Here is an 18,319-nt window from a genome sequence, read left to right on the forward strand (position 1 = left end):
GTCCGAGCTTACCCATATGTACAGGGCTCACAACCTCACTTTAAATAGTACAACCCGCAACTTAACTTTTAATCAAGTACAGTAGTAGCAATATTTGAGTTTGACTTGAGTGGAGGAAGAGTTGGCAAAGTTTGATTTGAGCTAAAAAAAAAATTATAATTTAAATTCGACAATTTAACTTTTTTTTATTAATATAAACGAATCTGGTCCGTTGGATTCGACTTATAAATCGTACTAAAAGAGTTGAAAAATCAACTAATCATAGTCGATGCATATTTTGCAGGAACACCTAGCTCTTTATATAGGTATTGAAGATCCCATTCCTAACTTCTTATTTTTCCGATTTCATCATTTCTAGCGATCAAATTGAATACAGTTCAGCGATGGCAATGTGCTCGCTAGAGAAACGTGGCAACCTTTTTATCCTGACCCTGATAACTGACCAGGACGTCGAGCACCGGCTCAACCCCAACCTCTTCACATCAATCATCTCAGCTCTTTCAAAAGCCAAGGCTCAGTCAACGCGTGGTTCAGCTCTTGTCACTGTGTCGCATGGCAAGTTCTTCTCCAATGGCTTAGACCTTGCTTGGGTCAAAGCCGCTGGCTCCAACCAAGAAGCCCAACAACGCTTCGACCAGTTGCTCCACTGCCTCAACCAGCTTGTCCTAGCCTTCATCTCCCTCCCTATGCCCACTATTGCCGCCGTCAATGGCCACGCAGCTGCAGCAGGCGTGGTGCTCGCCCTCAGCCATGACTACGTCCTCATGAGGCGTGATAGAGGTGTGCTTTACATGAGCGATTTGGATCTAGGAATTAAGATTCCTGAGCCTTTCATGGCTTTGTTCAGGGCCAAACTAAGCCCGGGTTCGACTCGGCGGGATTTGCTGCTGCGTGGGCTGAAGATAAAGGGAGAGGAGGCTGTGAAAATGGGGATTGTGGATGCGGTGCATGATGGTGAGGAAGGGGTGAGCGAGGCCGCGATGAAGATGGCAGATGGGTTAGTCAAAAGAAATTGGGACGCTCAAGTTTATGTGGAAATTAGGAAAGGGTTGTATCCTGAGCTTTGTGGCATGCTGGGATTGGCTACCGAAGTTATTGCAACTCCAAGGCTTTGAGTACGATGGATTTTTTTGTGTTTGATTGTTGTTTTTAATTGTTGATTCAATAAATTTGTCCAAGTGGAGAGATCACAAATCCACAGGAGATGGCGGCACAACATGTGAGGTGCGTGTACCAAAATTAGTCTTTATACGCCAATAGAAGTCTTCTAATAAGTACCAAGACTTCTTACCATTCTAGCTCGTGGGAATGAATAAAATTTACTTTTCTAAAAAAAAAGTTACTTTCACAGCAGTCTTGTTTTTTTTTGTTTTTAATTTGGTTTCGTAGTCACTGTTATAAAAAAAATTAAATATACATTTAAAATCAAATGACATCAAACTTGAAGATAGAAAAGGAGCTTCACTTTTGCTTACATCCCCAAGCCTTTGCCAAAAGTCTCCAAACTCGCCATGTGTACGTTGGAGAAACGCGGCAACCTCTTCTTGTTAACCTTGACCGGCGATGATCAGCACCGCCTCAATCCCACTCTCATCACCTCCCTTCTCTCCGCTCTTTCCCAGGCAAAGGCCCAATCCACTCGTGGGTGCGCCCTTATCACCGTAGCCCAAGGCAGATTCTTCTCCAATGGCTTCGACCTAGCCTGGGCACAATCCGCCGGATCCAAACAAGGAGCCCAAGAAAGGTTACTCCACTTGGTCGAATCGTTCAAACCTGTCGTTGCGGCTCTGCTTAACCTCCCTATGCCCACCGTTGCCGCCGTCACCGGCCACGCCACCGCCGCCGGATTCGCCCTCGCTTTATCTCACGATTACGCCGTCATGAGGCGAGATCGAGGGGTTCTTTACATGGCCGAGGTGGACATAGGGCTATCAGCTCCCGATTATTTCATGGCCTTGTTTAAGGAAAAGATGGGCGCGGCTTCTGCTCGGCGCGACTTGTTGCTGCGGGGGCTGAAGATGAAGGGGGACGAGGCTGAGAAGAGGGGGATCGTGGAGGCGGCGTACGATAGCGATGATGAAGTCAGGGAGGCTAGCGTGCGCATGGGGGAGGATTTGGCGAAGAGAAAGTGGGACGGTGAGGTGTATGCGGAGATCAGGAAAGGGTTGTATCCGGAGCTATCAGCCATGCTGGGATTGGCCACCAAAGTGTTTGCTTCTCCGAGGCTTTGACCGAAAAATAAGCAGCCGTTGTTACGATTTTGAATAATGGCGTGTTGTTTTTACATCTTGAACTTGTAACCATATTATATATCATTTTAATGCCAGGGAAGTTAATACAAATTTGTATAGCTTTAGACTAGAAATTGGAGGGTCGGCCAAGCGAGCCAACCCTATTAGGGTTCCACAAATTATGTCGGCCATATGTCTTGATAGCCATACAGCACCCACCAGACGAGGGTGAGCGTGGCATATTTAGCCAACCGACCCTTTTAAGTTTTCTCTTGTGCTTGCTTAGCTGATATATGGACAACCTCTTTCATGCTCTTGGCACCTTTACCCCATGTGGGATATATTGCAGTATCTTCATCGTAGTATCTAATCAAGAGCCATGGCAGCAGCTACCGGTTCAAGCCCCATTTAGGAGATAAATGATATATTTATGCGAAGGAGGGCAAATAATCAGAAGAAAATTTATCTCGGTTGCAGCTCCATTAACAATGAACCCAAGTCATACTTGCTATACAAATTTGATGATGCACTCTAAGAGTCTAGTTTGTATTGATTCTGCTGAAGATTCTGGTTTATCACATCAAACAACCATGGATATATGAGTGTAAAAACAAAAATAAACCTGCCATGCAGCTGTACCTATCCTAATGCACAATTGCTTTGCTATCCCAAAGTGCAGTCAACAAGTTACTTGGTCCTGAAAATGCAAAAGAGCAAGACAGTGTGAGTTAGGAACTTAATTAGAACAAGAATTAAGGGCATCAACTTCAATCCTTGTTGACTAATTGTAGAAGAAAAATAAGTACAAGTATCCAACAGAATATCACCTTCAAGCTTGAAGATGAAAATTGCCTAGACAAATTCTCTCCTATCTACCAGATTCTAGGAATTGATGTAACACATTGCCTGTGCTTGAAGGAAATAAGAATCCTTGTATTTCCTGCCACTCCCAATGTGAATCCCATTGCGGGTCCAGTCCTCTCGATGTATCCAAGCATCCCGACCAAAATCTAGAACACCAAGGATCTGTAGTAAACAGGGTATAGGCATCATGAGAAAATTATTTTAAGAAATCTACAATCAATCTAGTTAGCTGCGGCTAAGATAACACAAGAAGCAATTGGGATAAAGGCTGTAAACTGAACTATGGAGCATTGGCGATAAAAGGGGAAAAAAAAACTGAGCACTACTGACATAAATTGCAAAGCAGACTGCATCTTACTGCGCACATTACAAAAGCACCTATCTCATGAGCTCATTTATCAACAATAGTATACATATGAAGATCTGACCTCCCAATCACGTTCTGACATCTATGTGAAACAGTTAACCTAGTCTCTATGGTACTTACTGTTGAAAACAGTAATTTCTCTCTGGTAGTTATTAATGTAAATTTTAATCTGTGAAATTTCACCCTTATGAAGAAATTGCATGGCAAAATGCAATGAGCAAATGCACTTTCATTGTAGCCAACACAAAAGAATCCCGGGCATGGAAAAGAAAAAGGATGGGAGATAACTTACGGCTCCGCCCTTCCAAGACACAAAAGTTGGATTCGTTCTTGATTGCAAAACCTATTTCCAAAGTGAGAATCCAAGAATATAAAATCAGCTTCCATGTTCAAAGAAAAAAAAGAGAGAAATTGCATGTAAGCAACAGGGAACGACTAACAGCCTAGAACCTAATTGACCTATAAAACTAACTTAAACTAATCATGAAAATAAAGTTGGTCATAAAAGAATTTATATTTTTCTTTTGAGATACAATATAAAAAAATTTACTTAATCTAAATATCAATACTGATGATATAGAATTTTGACTATATATTCCTTTTTTGCCAATAGTTATGTCAATCGCAAGAGATTGGATTGTCCAGGAATTATTGCTTATATATTCAATTTTAAAATTAAGTTCACCTAAATATCAAGATAAATAATATACTCGAATTATAACCACATCGAAAGTGGCTAAAAGCTGGCATAGAAGACAGGCTTAACACCTTTACAATGAAGAAATTAAGCAGACTTACCTCAACAGTATCGATTGCTTCATTTGAAGGAATGGCATGTAAAACTCTGCAAGAATATAAAAGAAGATACAAAGATGATAGGGTGCCAGAATCATCTACAAGGACTAAATGATTACACTAAATATCACTAAGGAAAAACTCTATTACCCTGACAACTAATAAAAAATGGATCTCAATATGTTGCTTGTAAGTTACTCTGCTAATCAAGGTAATAGATAAAAAAGAATGGATTCACAAAGTACAAGCATTCCAGATCAGTACTAAGCTTGAAATCACAGAGCACAAAAGAAACCAACATTTATATGATTCTCATAACTCTTGAGATGATGAATTAATAAAAAACAGAGTAATAATCCAGTAACTAAACTTTCTGTGATGATAATATGCAAAGAAATGTCAATCACAAGGTAACAAAGAAAACAATTATTACCATTTTCTTGACAATCAATGCACTTAAGGCATTCTCAGTCAAGACTGCCAGTAGAGAGAACTAAGGCATTTGACCTAACCCAAGTTAGTGCTCTTCGAGCCACATACTTTATGATGTAGGCCTCAAATAAATCAGTTAAATACACCTACTTTAACAGGTAAGGGTCCTAATAATTAGCTAGAATGATGGATTTTCAAATAGACATTTTGATTTTTCTTTTCATTGAACACGTATTTGTAGAATCTATTAACTGCCTATACCATTAGCTACAATGATACGTGCTCAAAGTAGGAGGATAACAAATGAGGGGAAAGAGAAACCAACCTCTCCTCCACAGCAGGAATTAGCCCACCAGTCAAAGCCACTCCACCAATCTGAAGCACAAAACCAAGTTAAAAGTTCAATTATTAAAAAGTAAAAGTATTTCATGTGGCCTACACTTCCTAAGAAACTCACCAACTGTATGCTACAAAACAATTTTCGTTGCAGGTCTATGCGACCTGTCAATTGAAAAGAACCAAACGATTAGATTGGGATACTATTATAGCTTATCAGAACATGCTAAATTAGCAGTAAGCAAACCTACCAGTTGAAAGAATGCTACTGGTTATGGCTTCTGCTAGGCCAACCTTCTCTTCTTTCTTTGGTTTCATAGAAAAAATTGGGTAGTTATCCCACATTGGTAACCCAACATTAATTCCAGGATATAGACCATCTGGCATGTCAGGTCTTCTTGGGAATTCAACATGCCATGTATCTTCCAGCATATCTTCATAGTCATGAAACCTGATGAAGCACACCACGAAAATAGTGCTAAGGGAAATAATTCAAAACTACTTTCACAGAAAAAGTAATAACTTGGACAAGTATTACTAACCAAGAACGAGGTGGTGGAGGATACAAATCAGGAATCAAAAGTGTTGGGTAGAACAAACCCATAGGAGGAACCTATTTAAAACGAGCCATCAATAAATCCTTCCAGAAAGGAAAGGAAATGATATCCGAGTTTGACTGAAAACATACGTTCAGAGCAGTTAGCCTTGTCTTATGAGATCCAGGAGGCATTGCATCCTCATAAGAATGAACTACAGCTATAGCATCAAGTTCACCCTCCTGTACAACAGTAAATTGAAAGAGTACAGTAAGAGTCTTTCCACAGCAAGGAAACCTAAGACTACAAGGTCCAGGAGCCAAATGATTCACCTTAATTTCACAGTAGGACACTTTTAGCCTGTTCAGCATCAATAGATCTATAGGCTTTGTCAAAATGTCGGTACGAATTTGTGGCCATGTCTGATGATGCCTCTGAGTCCAAAGAAGACATCTTGATATATCCTGGAAAAGGGAAAGTAAACGACAATGATGAAATCACCAACATGCAATGGTAAGATATCTTTATTTTAATCAGAGGTAGAAAAGTTTTAATTGAGCCCTTTAAACTAATGGGCATAAACAGATTTCACCAACATCAACATTAGTTAAACATTCAACAATGAAGCTTCTGCCTCCACATGATGGAAAGCTGAGGAACTGAAGGAATGATGAGAATTCAAACCTCTCCACCAAAGGGTAAAGTCTTCTCTGTATTAGGTAGAGCCACTCCATCCTGCACATCAGAAGAGACATTAGGCAATTATTAGAAGTAAGACCACAGCTCTCGTAAATTAGGCATTTCCTAGTTATGCTACTAATAATACTACCAAACACAAAAAAAAAAAAAAGCATGCACTAATTCAGTCTGCGTTATCTCTACATGCATGCAGAAGAGTGTGCAAGGAAATAGCATAACCCAAACTGAAGTATGTGAATGCTACCAGGTGCTTTTTTTGACAATAGTCACTCCAAATTGGTAACATCATATAGTTAAGGTGTTCATTTTGTATAGAGGTTATACTCTTCATGACAATCACAGTGATACTGATATAGAGACAAACTACCATGATTTCCATGTATGATTGTGGGAGCAATAGTCTTTTAATTAGTGTCAATGGAGGTTGAGATGGTGATGGTGCTCAAGCGAAATGTAAATATTAAGGTGGTAATGACAGCAGTCAAAGAGCGATGGTGTTATGAAAGATACCAGGGTGTTTTGATGGAGGTGGTGATGGTGCTCAAGCAAATTGAAAATATTATGGTGGTAATGACAGCACTAGAAGACTGATAGTGTTAAGAAAAGTAACAGGGTATTATTGTGATGGAGGATGAGTAGAAGATAGTAGAGTAAAACAGAGTAAAAGGTTTAATCTATCATGATTGAGTTTTTTATTTTTTTTAAAGGGAGGGGAGAGGTTTGGAGGTGAACCATACCTCTCCGAACTCTCTCAAGACCTCATTCTTAAAATTCCCTTCAATAGGAGGGGCTTGAAAGTATAGTATTCCATTTAATAATTTTGGCTTGTGATCCCTTATTCCCAACCTGTAGCAAACAGTAAATATACACAACAATCAGTTACCTCAATGCAAATGACCGATGTCACTTGCGCACCCATATTTACAACACATGCCGTTGATAAACCATTCCCAAAAACTGCTGCCAAGCCTTCCTGACACCATCATATATGAAGGAAATATTATACACCAAAGAGTAATTCACTACTTCAAAAATATATTTACCGGTAAAGCTGGGACAGGCAAATGTCATGAAAGAATACCAGAGTCAGTAAGACTGAGAACCAAATATGATATTGACGCAGGATACCTGTTGTTTTATTACCACAAACAGTTTGTTCATAGATTTGAGTACAATCGTACATATATGACATAGATACAAACCTTTATACATGCGAATGAACACATGCATATGTAGACATTGTAAATAAATCAGACAATTTCAAGGAGAAAGACACTTGCGTCTAGTTGGTATCATTCCTATGAAGGAAAACAAAAGATCCCTAATGGAATGCCTCTATCATACCACAACAAGTTTATACTGCACAGCCCACGAATCCGTCAAACACGCATGAGCAGAAGCCAATGACACAACCTCAGAATCATCACTCTAAAAGTTTTTGACTTGCTGAGGCAACTAGGCATGTGCCAGTATTGACAAAGCAATTATTAAGTACTAAATAGGGTGATACATCATTCAGTTTAATGCTGGTATTGAAACTGATTTACATTTGCATCTAAGAAGTATCAGAAGAACTTCTCACCTGGTGTACCACTGCTGAGCTAAAGCACAAGTCTCGCAGTAAAATAGATAAGATCTCCTTTATCTCTGCTTGTGACAACCACAAAATTGCACATTAGAAAAGATTTGATACAATCTACAGCATTTAGTTTCAGTGGCAACTGATATTCAAGAGATAAAGCTAATCAGATTGAGTAATGATCTTATTGTCACACACACATCAATTTTTAAATACCACAATTATCAAATGTTTCAGCCCATTTAGAGTATGATAATCAATTTTTAAATACCACGATTATCAAATGTTTCTGGCACAACAAGAATAGCAGAATATAAGCTCCTTTCTTGGTGAGAGATATGCAGTTTGTCTGACAAAATCCAGTCCCATAGAGCGTGCAGATCTTCAAGGACCTGCAAGAAAATAAATATGTCATTTTAAGAAAGTAGATATATTTGTCCCTTTTTTTAAGCAATGCAGCATCAACTGTATCAATAATTAAGTTTTATTATCTCAAACGTAAACAACAAACTGAGCAGGATTAAGATGATTCAAGATGTAATTGCAGCAACATCATTTGCTAAACCCTAAAAAGAAGAAATAACATGCACATTCCTCGAATGTAGGAAAGCCAATAAGTATAGAGACTATACCTGCTGCATGGGATAATGTTGTGAAATATTTAGGTGACCTCTACGAATAGGACGACGTAAGCAATATGGCTCAGTGGGAGATATCCTTAGGGCTTCCTCACCACATATGACCGCCCTGAACTTGCGTTTGGTCAAAGTAGGTTCCTTTGAATCAGTACCTTCATGTTGGACCAAGGACTCATTTATGAAACTTTTATCCATTGAACTTTCTGCATAACCAATATCAATCTATAAGAAGATGAAAGTAAGACCAAAGCAATAGAACTTACAACTAGAAATATTAAAAGCCACACAATCCAAAGAAACTGCTGAGAATTAGTAGCAATAAGGGTGCACCACCAATATTTTATAGATCCAGTCAAACAAGGAAGAGTGAGGATATAGCACAAGGAAAATAAATGGAAATTTCTAATTACCTGGTGCCACTGATGAATGTATGTCCTTCACATGTATATCAGTCCAAGTGAAGGCTACATCCTTCCTGGTATTCTGAAGATTATATCCATCAACACGTCCCATCTGTACATTAGCGTTAGTAATTTCACTACTACAACCTATAAATGGTCAATTGACAGCCACCATCATTGGCAATACATTCCGCTTAAAATTCTTACCTTCCGTGGAACAGAACTATTGGCAACCTCTTCATCAAGGAAAGGTATCTTCAACAATGACGCAATCTTTCAAACAAACAAACATTTAATTCAAAACTAAATTACAGTACAAAAACATGAGAATACAAACAAAAAAGGAAAGAAAAATGAAAACCAAATGAAGACACTCACAACATCATAAGCCTTTTCGCGCTCCATGTGCTGCGCTGTGGTAAGTTGAGAATTAAGCAACTGAAAACCAACAAATCGAAAATTTCATCCCAAAAAGCTCCGAAGAAAGGCGGAAAAAGGAAAAAAGAAAATGTAGTTAAAAAAGAGGAACCTGATCTTGAACATTTAACTTGGAGAATTGGGTGGTTCGGCGAGCAATGCAATGAGGAACGATGAAAGGAGAGTCCTGCTTAGCTAACCCTACTCTTATATTTGCAGAGCCTAAGCAAATTAACAAGCAATTTAGTTCATTAAATTTCGTTTTTTTCTATTTTAATTTTGGAATTCCTAAATTTGGAGGAAAATTGTAAAGAAAAAAGGAAAAAGGAAGTACCGGGGTTGATGACGACGAGATTGGAGCCACGTTCGGAGAGGAGCTGAGAAGGGACAACAGTTTTCAAATAATCCTGCAAAAATTTAAAATGATTAATTTTACATAAATTTAAAATTTCGTAAAATTAATCTCTCTATTTTTAGGTTTTACCATGAGAAAATTGACGTGTTGAAAGAATGAGCTAGTTTTCTGTATTTGGAAGAATTTTCTGCTTTGTTTCTTCTTCACTTCTTTTCTGGCTCTTCCTGGCTTCAACCTTCAACACAAGTGAATCACTTGCAATTTCCAAACGTCTTTGTTTACGAAGCGTAAAATACCGAAACGGTGCCGTTAACGGCATCATTAACGTTCTTCCATGCAAGGCTCAGAGCTTTGTTTTTGGGCCAGAGTCCAGAAGAAGTGGGCCGACATTGATATGATGAATCTGCTTACAGATTGGTATTAAAATATTTTGAAAATTTGGCCGTGCTTATGGTCCAAACTACCCTCTTATCATAATTTTTTTAAATTGATATAATATATTAATATATCATAATAATTAATGACTTGATAAGTTAACATGATCATATGATATTGTTTACTTCCAATATAACACCATATGGTCCATATCAATGTCTCATAGTTATAAAATAACAAGTTATATTTTAATTGAACGTATAAAACAATAAAAATTTATTTAAATATTTTTATAATTTAAAGATTTTTGTAAATAAAATGTAAAAAAAACATGTTGACGTGTCAAACTCTCTTTGGGAAAATTTGTGAGATAGTGAAGGCTTGTTTTTATTAATGAATTTCTTATTTCCTACTCAAGAATCTGTTCATGTGGTATTTACTGATAAGTGAATAACCAATTACCTGCAAGTAATCCTTGTGCCGTAGCTTAGACCCTTAACAAATTCCACGCAACAATGAGTGAAAATTGACTTCAGTTGGAAGTGAAAATGCCAGCTGACCTGAGACCTCCCCAAGAGAGTAGAGACCTAATCATGGTCTTGGGTTTTTCCTTTATGATACTAGTGAGCTATTGCAGGCATAAAAGAATGAGCCAAACCATTTACGTTAACCCTGAGATCATCCACTGGCACAGCAACTTCATGACTTGAAGTGGAAAAAATCATTATCCAAGTCCAAAAATGGAGAAGAACAATAAAATAAGCACGATGGTACTGATAATTTTCGGCTCTTGCCTGTGAATATATCCCATCCCGTGAACTAATAATGATCATATGAGAAGCAATTTCTTGCTCCATTCAGATACATGAATGGCTGCATGAAACATTAATAAGTACTGCAATTGCTGCTGTCTTAAAGGGCAGCCATGATTCCAGCACCATAAAATGTATGATCAAGTCATTTGGAGTGTACACCAGAAAATAGTAGTCATCAAAGCCCTAATTTTTGAACTCAAAATCAAACTGTCATAGAAAATAAACAAGGGGCAATCCATTCAATTTTTCAAATGTTCTGGTGAATAAGGAACTAATAAAAACTTAACAACTCCTAAAATTGGGAAGCAATATTTGGTAGATCTGCAAAATATTATCTGGTGCTGCACAGCAACTACTTGACATCGTTTAAATATCAAGACTTGAAGAACTTTCCAATCTTCACCAGCTACTTCTTCAATAAATCTAAGCAGCTTTCGATTTCGGGGCCTTCTTCTTCAGTTGCCTCTTAGGTATTGACTGCCTCATCCCCCAGAAGAAAAGTAATGCACCAAATTGTGCAACACACTGCCATCGATTAAGAAAAAAATTTAAAAACAATGAAGTCCTCACATCATAATGCTTGGGAACACATTAGATATGCCTTTGTACGTACCTGCACAAAATCACTGAGCAGAGCAGAGTATTGAGGCTCATTGGGACCATAGTTGTAGAAGTCATAGAGAAGAGGAGTGCTAACCAGCAAGTAGGCACCCTATGTCGAAAGAAAGGACAATTAAATGAGACATAAAACTAAAATCAGAAGAAACTGCTAGGTGCAGTTTCAAATGTAAACTTCCTTTACAGTTCAAATATAATCAAAACGATCACCCAAAAGAAACAAAATTCTAACCAAGAGGAAGGCTCCAAAGCCATGGCCAAATACAAATAGAATGCCACCAAGTCCTTTCAAAGCAATGGCAGCTGCAACTAATTGTCTAACCTGTGTAAAAAAGTCTGCATATCAGAAAACAATGTACATCTAGAGCAATATGAAAAAGATAAATCATATTAACACAAACTTAATATATCAAAAGCACCCGAGCATTTGGCTCATTGGTTGGTGCATCATCCCCTGTCTAAAGAGCAGGTTCGAATCCCCCCTCCCCCAATTATAAAAAAAAAAAAAAAAACCTTAATATATCAAAATAAGAAAGAACTTTATTACAAGTTATTAAGAGAGAAAAAGAATAACTTACTTCAATATCTGGAAAATTTACATGGAGTTGAGAATATATATGTTTCTTAGCAAGATCAACCTTTGGTATCAACTCCTTTGCTGCAGGCCCGCCATCAACCCCAAATTCAGTGAACCTGCCAACATATTGTTTATGTTACTATATCTACAAAATAGCATTAGCTTTTACAGAGAGTCCTAGCTGAGTTCTTTACGCAGTCTATCTTCTCTTATCATTATAGGAGCAATAACTGGCAAAAATATAGTAGCAGCAGTGCAGTAAAACTTAGTATACGGCCAATCACTGAAATTACACCAACCAAACCAGAATGGTGATTATTGGATTTTTATCTAGAAATTCAGGACATTGACTCAACTGCCACATTAGATAACAACAACAATCCATCACATCTTGCGTACTACCACTTCATGGTATTCAGATTCATCTTATCAAAATGACACGGCCAAGACAACACTATCTCCGGGAAGTACTTATAGAATACAACCGTATTCACTAAAACTAACCATCCAATTCTGAACTTGCAAATATTAGGTTTATTCAACCAAATAAAAAAGAAAGAAAATGTTTGTCATACCATTTTTCTTTCCTGGCAAAGTTTAAACATAAAAATTGAAAAACAAAAAGCTTTTTCTCCTACTAAGCAGTAACTCCCCAATATACAATCTAGACAAGTGGCCCAGATCCTCAAGCGAAAGCAATCATTAACAACAGTTACAAATTAAGGAACATAATGCAACAGCACACAAAAAAAATACCAAAACTGCAGGATAAACAAAATAGAAATAACCCAGATCTAATAAATAACATATTTCTAAAACAACCCAACAAAAAGATTTAACAGATCTATAACAAGAGAGAAAGAGAGATTACATTTGCCTAGCAGAGAGAATAAAAATAGAAGCAAACAAAACTCGTCCAACAAATGACATGAAACCCATTATTCTTGTTTACTTCTTTTTTCTTCTCCCCACTTGGTTTCGAGCAAAAAACAGAAAACTGTTAAGGCCGAATTTCGGGGTTCTTCTTTTCTCTTCTTTGCTGCTACCGTTAGAGGGGAGGAAGAGACAGAGAAGAGAGAAATTTTGGGGTTTTGGAGTTGGTCGGGTCTTGATGGGTCAATTATTTATGAAATTAAAATGAATAAAAAAAAGTTTAAAATATTTATTGAGGTGGGATGAACGCGGAAGAAAGAAATGAATCAAGGTCCGATTCTTCACCAACACTACTACTATTGTAGTTTACTACTTCTGGGTTTGCAGTTTATCTTAATTACGCCTTTGCCATTTCTGTAAGAAGAATTCTTTAGCCCAAATTACCAAGCTACTCTACATTTTTATGCATATTTTGAAATTTGATATGATTACATATAAGTGTTATTATCAAATTAATTACGATACATTACAACTTACCAAAATTTAATATTTTGTCCATAATTTAACATTTTAAATAAAGATGTCAATAGATAGCGTATTCGCTATTTTTTAAGTTCTTTATCTCAAATCTTGTTATTTGATAATATATTCAAATTTTATAAATACCCGATTAAATTTTCAAATTACAATATGAATTCCTACCTGAATATTTTAAATATTATCCATTAAATACTTGAACCGATATTAGATTAAAATAAATTTAGAATTCAACTGTTATGTATATTATCAAAATTAAATTAATAAATTAAAATTAGTTCATAAAAATTTAAATTATAGTTTGAATAGTATTTAAACAATTAATAAATTTTAATAAATATTATATTAATTATAAAAAATTTATAAATAAAAATAATATATATAACATTGAATTTTAATATTAAAATATTATTTATAATTGAGTTAACGAGTATTCTAAGACCACTACTTAAACCTTATCCAAACTTAATTATAAAGTATTTTAATCTTACCTAATCGGATTGAGTAATGTAAGATATCCGATTATATGGTGTCCATGAACATCCCTAATTTCAAGTGATATCAAAACGAAAAACTATGTGTTTTTTGTTTAATTGAAAATAAAACGATTCTTTTGCAAAATATAGGTTAGGAATTTTAAGTTGAACCTTTAATTCAAGTTTAAGTTTTAGGAATTTACAAGAAATGTTAAATGAGTAAGATACGATTATTTCCTATTTTATAGCTAATAAATGAATCGAAATTTACCTTCACTTTACTATTTTTTTGAAAAAACATGAGTTAACCTTTTTTTAATACCAAGCAATTATCACTCGATAAATAATTACTGATCTTAAAGAGGGATGTTTCACCCAACAAAATTCTACATGTAAATACTAGAAATCATAGATGTATCATAATCGCTACAAGTTGGAATACTTGGCACTTATTTTTTACCCTTGAATCTTTCCTTCAAAGCAAACTTTGTAATTATATATCGTAAAATTAGGTTTTGCATAATTAATACGAATATTCAATGTTAAGCACTTAATTAATATTTAATAATTGAAAACCTTTTCATATTATACTAACCACTAAATTTAACCAGAACAAAATAAAAAATGAAATTAGGTTTGCATCTGATCTATATGATCTATAAAATGCTTTGCATTTATATTGTCATTGATTTCAATTATTTCATACGAATATTAAATACGAATATTTAATCTATATCTATAAAATTAGGTTTGGCACAGTTGATACAATGTCTGTTAACACATTTGTGTCTTCATTATTATATAGATTATAAAATTAGGTTCTGCAAAATTAGTAGGCATAATTGTTTAATAATTGTGGTGCATTTAATAAATGTTTGTTTAATACAGTTGTGTCTTTGTAAATTTTAGGGTGACGAAAAGCCATCTAACATTATTACATGACTAATGATTTGAAACTAAACTTTAAAGAATATAAATCAATTTCATCAGATTTTTGTTCATATTCTACTTAATTTAATTAAAGTAACAAGGAAAATGAAAAGTTTTAAGATATTGTTCTATTGATTTTAATTATTTCATGTTTTATAAATGTAATGATTTGAAAGTAAATATTTGAAAAAAAAAGAAACAATAAAATATTTTTTTAAAATTTTTGTATGAGATTTGATAACATAATGTAGTTTTTCTTCAGTGCAATTAAGTTTTGTATTTTTATATTGATGAAAAATGACAAAAAATATTTTTAATAATTTATAATCTTCGGATTGTCAAAAACTTGAGATTTTTGCAATCGTTGTACTTAATTTATAGTTATTTATTAATTTGTTCATAACTCTTGATCTCTTTTATTTAATTTATAAATAAAATTGTCATGATGAAATATTTTAGTCGTTTATATTTCATTTTTATTTTTTATAAGTTCAATATTGAGGTTATTGTTAAATATGACATGAATTTGTCTCTCTTTTTTTTTTTTCTATGATATGATTATGATTTTTGTTTTTGACTTATTTTTTTTAATTTTTCCGAAGTTTTGTTTACTTTTTAATCTTTAGGTTATTATTTCTATTAAAATAACACAAGTAAAATGTTTTACTAAAATAAAGGTTTTGAATTTTGGAAAATAATATATATTTATCTTTGATAAACAAAGATCAATCATGCAAAACATGGACCAAAAGACCTAATAATCAATTGGTTTTAGTTTTGTAAGGTTATAATTTATAATCTCACATGGTGTTGACAAGAGTTTCTTCTAATTAATTTTAATCAAAGATAAGTACAATAATTTAATATCTACATACGCACATATACAACATGCCTCAAATAATTTGTAGACTAATAACTAGGTTGGTTAGGTACTTAGGCAATTGATGATTATGATTTGTTAGTTTAATCAAAACTCTTTCTCATAATGGCTTTGTATTCAGTCATCACCACTCATCTACCTTCACCAACTCACTCTTGTTATTGCCCATATCTTTTTATTAATTGCATTCCAACAATCATGCTTGAATACCACTACAACTCACTCATCCTAAATGAGCATGGGAGACACACCTTGAAAGCTAAATTGATATTGAGATAATTTTGGGTTTTATCCAGTTAAGCTAGTTTTTCTTATTAAAATGATACAAAAATTAATTTTAAATTTGATCTTTGTGAAATTCTTGATTCTCAAAGGAAACTAGTTAAATGGAGATTGTGATGCCATTAATAGTAATGTGTTATTTTTGTGAGACGTAGTGTAGATGGGAGACACACTTTGAAAGTTAAAATAGTACAAGGGTAATTTTTTTGGAGTCTTTTTTGGTTAAATTATATTTTTTGATTGAAATGATAAATGTATATATGTAATTTTTTATTTTAAAAAAGTCAAGTTTAAATTTCTCTTTTTTTTTTAATAAAAAAATTCGTTAAAAAAAAGGAGAAGTTAAGCTTACTTTATAAACAATTGTCTATAGATATGCCAAGTTGATTGAAAATTTGAACATGTATGCATTTTCAATGGAGAAATATGCTTAACTTTAGTTTATTTTAATCAATATTTCGCAAAAAAAAAAAAAAGAACATTAAATTTTCCTATTTATTGTATAGTTGTGGCATTGTGGGCTTCATGGATTGTATTGACTTCCCCCATTCCTCATAAATTATAGTGAGAAACAGCAAAGCGATCTTGATTCTTGAATAAGATCTGATCTCCCTTTTGATCATCTGTCATGGTTTTTTGATCTAGGTGAGTTGTTATTTTCACGTGCAGCCCAATCAAGCTTTCCCTATATCACAATTTTCTATTTTCAATTAATTACAGTAAATTAAATTAAATTAAAAAAAATGAAAAAAAGCAAATAAAAGACAAAAAAAAAAGAATTATTAAAGTCAGCCACGGCACACTTGACTTGAATATTGGGATTGAATAAGAACATGGAAACAATACCTGACATTGTTCATTGCTTTTACATGAATTTGACTTGGATTTTCAAAATAATTTTGGCAATTCCTTTTTTCTCTTTACTTTCCTTTTAGCTTATTTATTTATTATTTGTTGAGATCTGAGATTCGCAAAGTCTCATTTGTTTTCTGCAATTGCTTGTGCCATGCCAAACTCCTTTCTTTTTTGAAAGTAAAATTCCATTGCATTGCATGTGCAATGGCAACTAAACTTACTGCTACAATTATTTCTTGGTAGGCAATTAATTATCTTTCTTTCCAAGGGATAAAAGAAAAGGAAAGCAAATGCTTAATAATATAACTTGGTGACATTAATTAAATGCTCCACTATAATTGAGGTAGCCACTAGCCTTAATTGGAGTGATGATTTTTTTGTTGGAATTTTTTATTATGTGGATTATTATTAATTGGTCATTTTAGTTTGATAAAACATACTGATAATTTAATCTTATTGTGAGACAAAACATAAATTCAATTATTATAAAAATGATTAGTTGATGATGGGCTTTGCACGTTTAATTAAGTTAGTGTGGTCTGACAATTGTGTAGGTTTTGACCCAATAAACTTTTAATGGGAGGTTGTTACTAAAGCTTATTTTATTATATATATGACTAGGTCTCCTATTCCTTTGTACAATATTTACTCATTGAGAGTTGTTATAAACAATAAAGAAGTGCAGAGAATAAGATCTAGCATTGACTATAAATTTTTACATTCACGCATGGATCTAAGGATTTTAACTTACACTTTTAAATAATAGAATCTATATTTGAAGCATTGTTAATAGATAATATTTGTATACTATTACTTAATCACAGAGTGTTACTTTGTAAATATATAAAATAAAAATTCAAAGTCTTTCAAAATAAATATTTTTAAAATTCTGAGTATTTACATTTTAAAATTATCAAGTTTAAATTTATTTATTAATAAAATAACAAACATTTAATTCACTGATAGTATATAAATATTATATACTATATAGCGCATCAAATATAAACTTTTAAATAATAAACTTTTGTGTTGAAAAATAGAGTTATTTTTATTATTTTTGTATATTTGATTTAGTTGTTGGGCTTACTTAAAGGATAAAAATGTCTCAAAATGGAGCTAAATATAGTATTTGTAATTTTTGAACAATTTTTAGAGCATGCTTGGTTGGGGAGAATAGAATAGCCATTCCTCCCCTATTCTCATTATTGAGATAAAGCTGCATTTGGTTCAATGAAATGGTTATTTTTCAAAAATTACCAAGGCTCCAATTGGTAATAGCTATTTTAAATTGTTGAAAATAAGAAAAAAAAATTGATTAGACAAATATACATTTTACAATTTAAAAAATTACCTTATAAAAAATACTAAACCTATTTTTCTCTCTCTCTTCCTCACTCCTTCTCTCTTTAAAGCACAAAAGACACAAAATTTTTTACTTCATTTTGAAAAAA

General features: G+C 34.0%; 4 protein-coding genes across 4 annotated transcripts; 2 read left to right on the forward strand and 2 right to left on the reverse strand.

The window, feature by feature from the left end:
• LOC18603173 (enoyl-CoA delta isomerase 2, peroxisomal) lies at nt 175-1,353 on the forward strand. Its single transcript, XM_007034989.2, has one exon. It carries the CDS (start codon nt 384-386, stop codon nt 1,113-1,115), a length of 732 nt encoding a protein of 243 aa, XP_007035051.2. The 5' UTR covers nt 175-383; the 3' UTR covers nt 1,116-1,353.
• On the forward strand, nt 1,409-2,558 carry LOC18603174 (enoyl-CoA delta isomerase 2, peroxisomal). The gene has a single exon (XM_007034990.2). The coding sequence runs from the start codon at nt 1,512-1,514 to the stop codon at nt 2,229-2,231; it is 720 nt and encodes a 239-aa protein (XP_007035052.2). The 5' UTR covers nt 1,409-1,511; the 3' UTR covers nt 2,232-2,558.
• On the reverse strand, nt 2,679-9,899 carry LOC18603175 (actin-related protein 9). Its single transcript, XM_007034991.2, has 21 exons — nt 9,780-9,899; nt 9,630-9,702; nt 9,408-9,517; nt 9,257-9,316; nt 9,086-9,151; nt 8,888-8,990; nt 8,472-8,680; nt 8,111-8,231; nt 7,843-7,907; nt 7,144-7,233; nt 6,246-6,296; nt 5,894-6,025; nt 5,714-5,803; nt 5,568-5,638; nt 5,277-5,476; nt 5,147-5,190; nt 5,015-5,064; nt 4,261-4,306; nt 3,755-3,805; nt 3,059-3,257; nt 2,679-2,928 (listed from the first exon to the last, which is right to left on the reverse strand). Exons 1-20 carry the CDS (start codon nt 9,780-9,782, stop codon nt 3,114-3,116), a joined length of 1,779 nt encoding a protein of 592 aa, XP_007035053.2. The 5' UTR covers nt 9,783-9,899; the 3' UTR covers nt 2,679-2,928; nt 3,059-3,113.
• LOC18603176 lies at nt 10,799-13,269 on the reverse strand. The gene is made up of 5 exons (XM_007034992.2): nt 12,907-13,269; nt 12,037-12,151; nt 11,691-11,780; nt 11,454-11,552; nt 10,799-11,365 (listed from the first exon to the last, which is right to left on the reverse strand). Exons 1-5 carry the CDS (start codon nt 12,972-12,974, stop codon nt 11,264-11,266), a joined length of 474 nt encoding a protein of 157 aa, XP_007035054.2. The 5' UTR covers nt 12,975-13,269; the 3' UTR covers nt 10,799-11,263.

Source organism: Theobroma cacao, chromosome 4 (assembly GCF_000208745.1).
Source record: "Theobroma cacao cultivar B97-61/B2 chromosome 4, Criollo_cocoa_genome_V2, whole genome shotgun sequence".
NCBI lineage: Eukaryota > Viridiplantae > Streptophyta > Magnoliopsida > Malvales > Malvaceae > Theobroma > Theobroma cacao.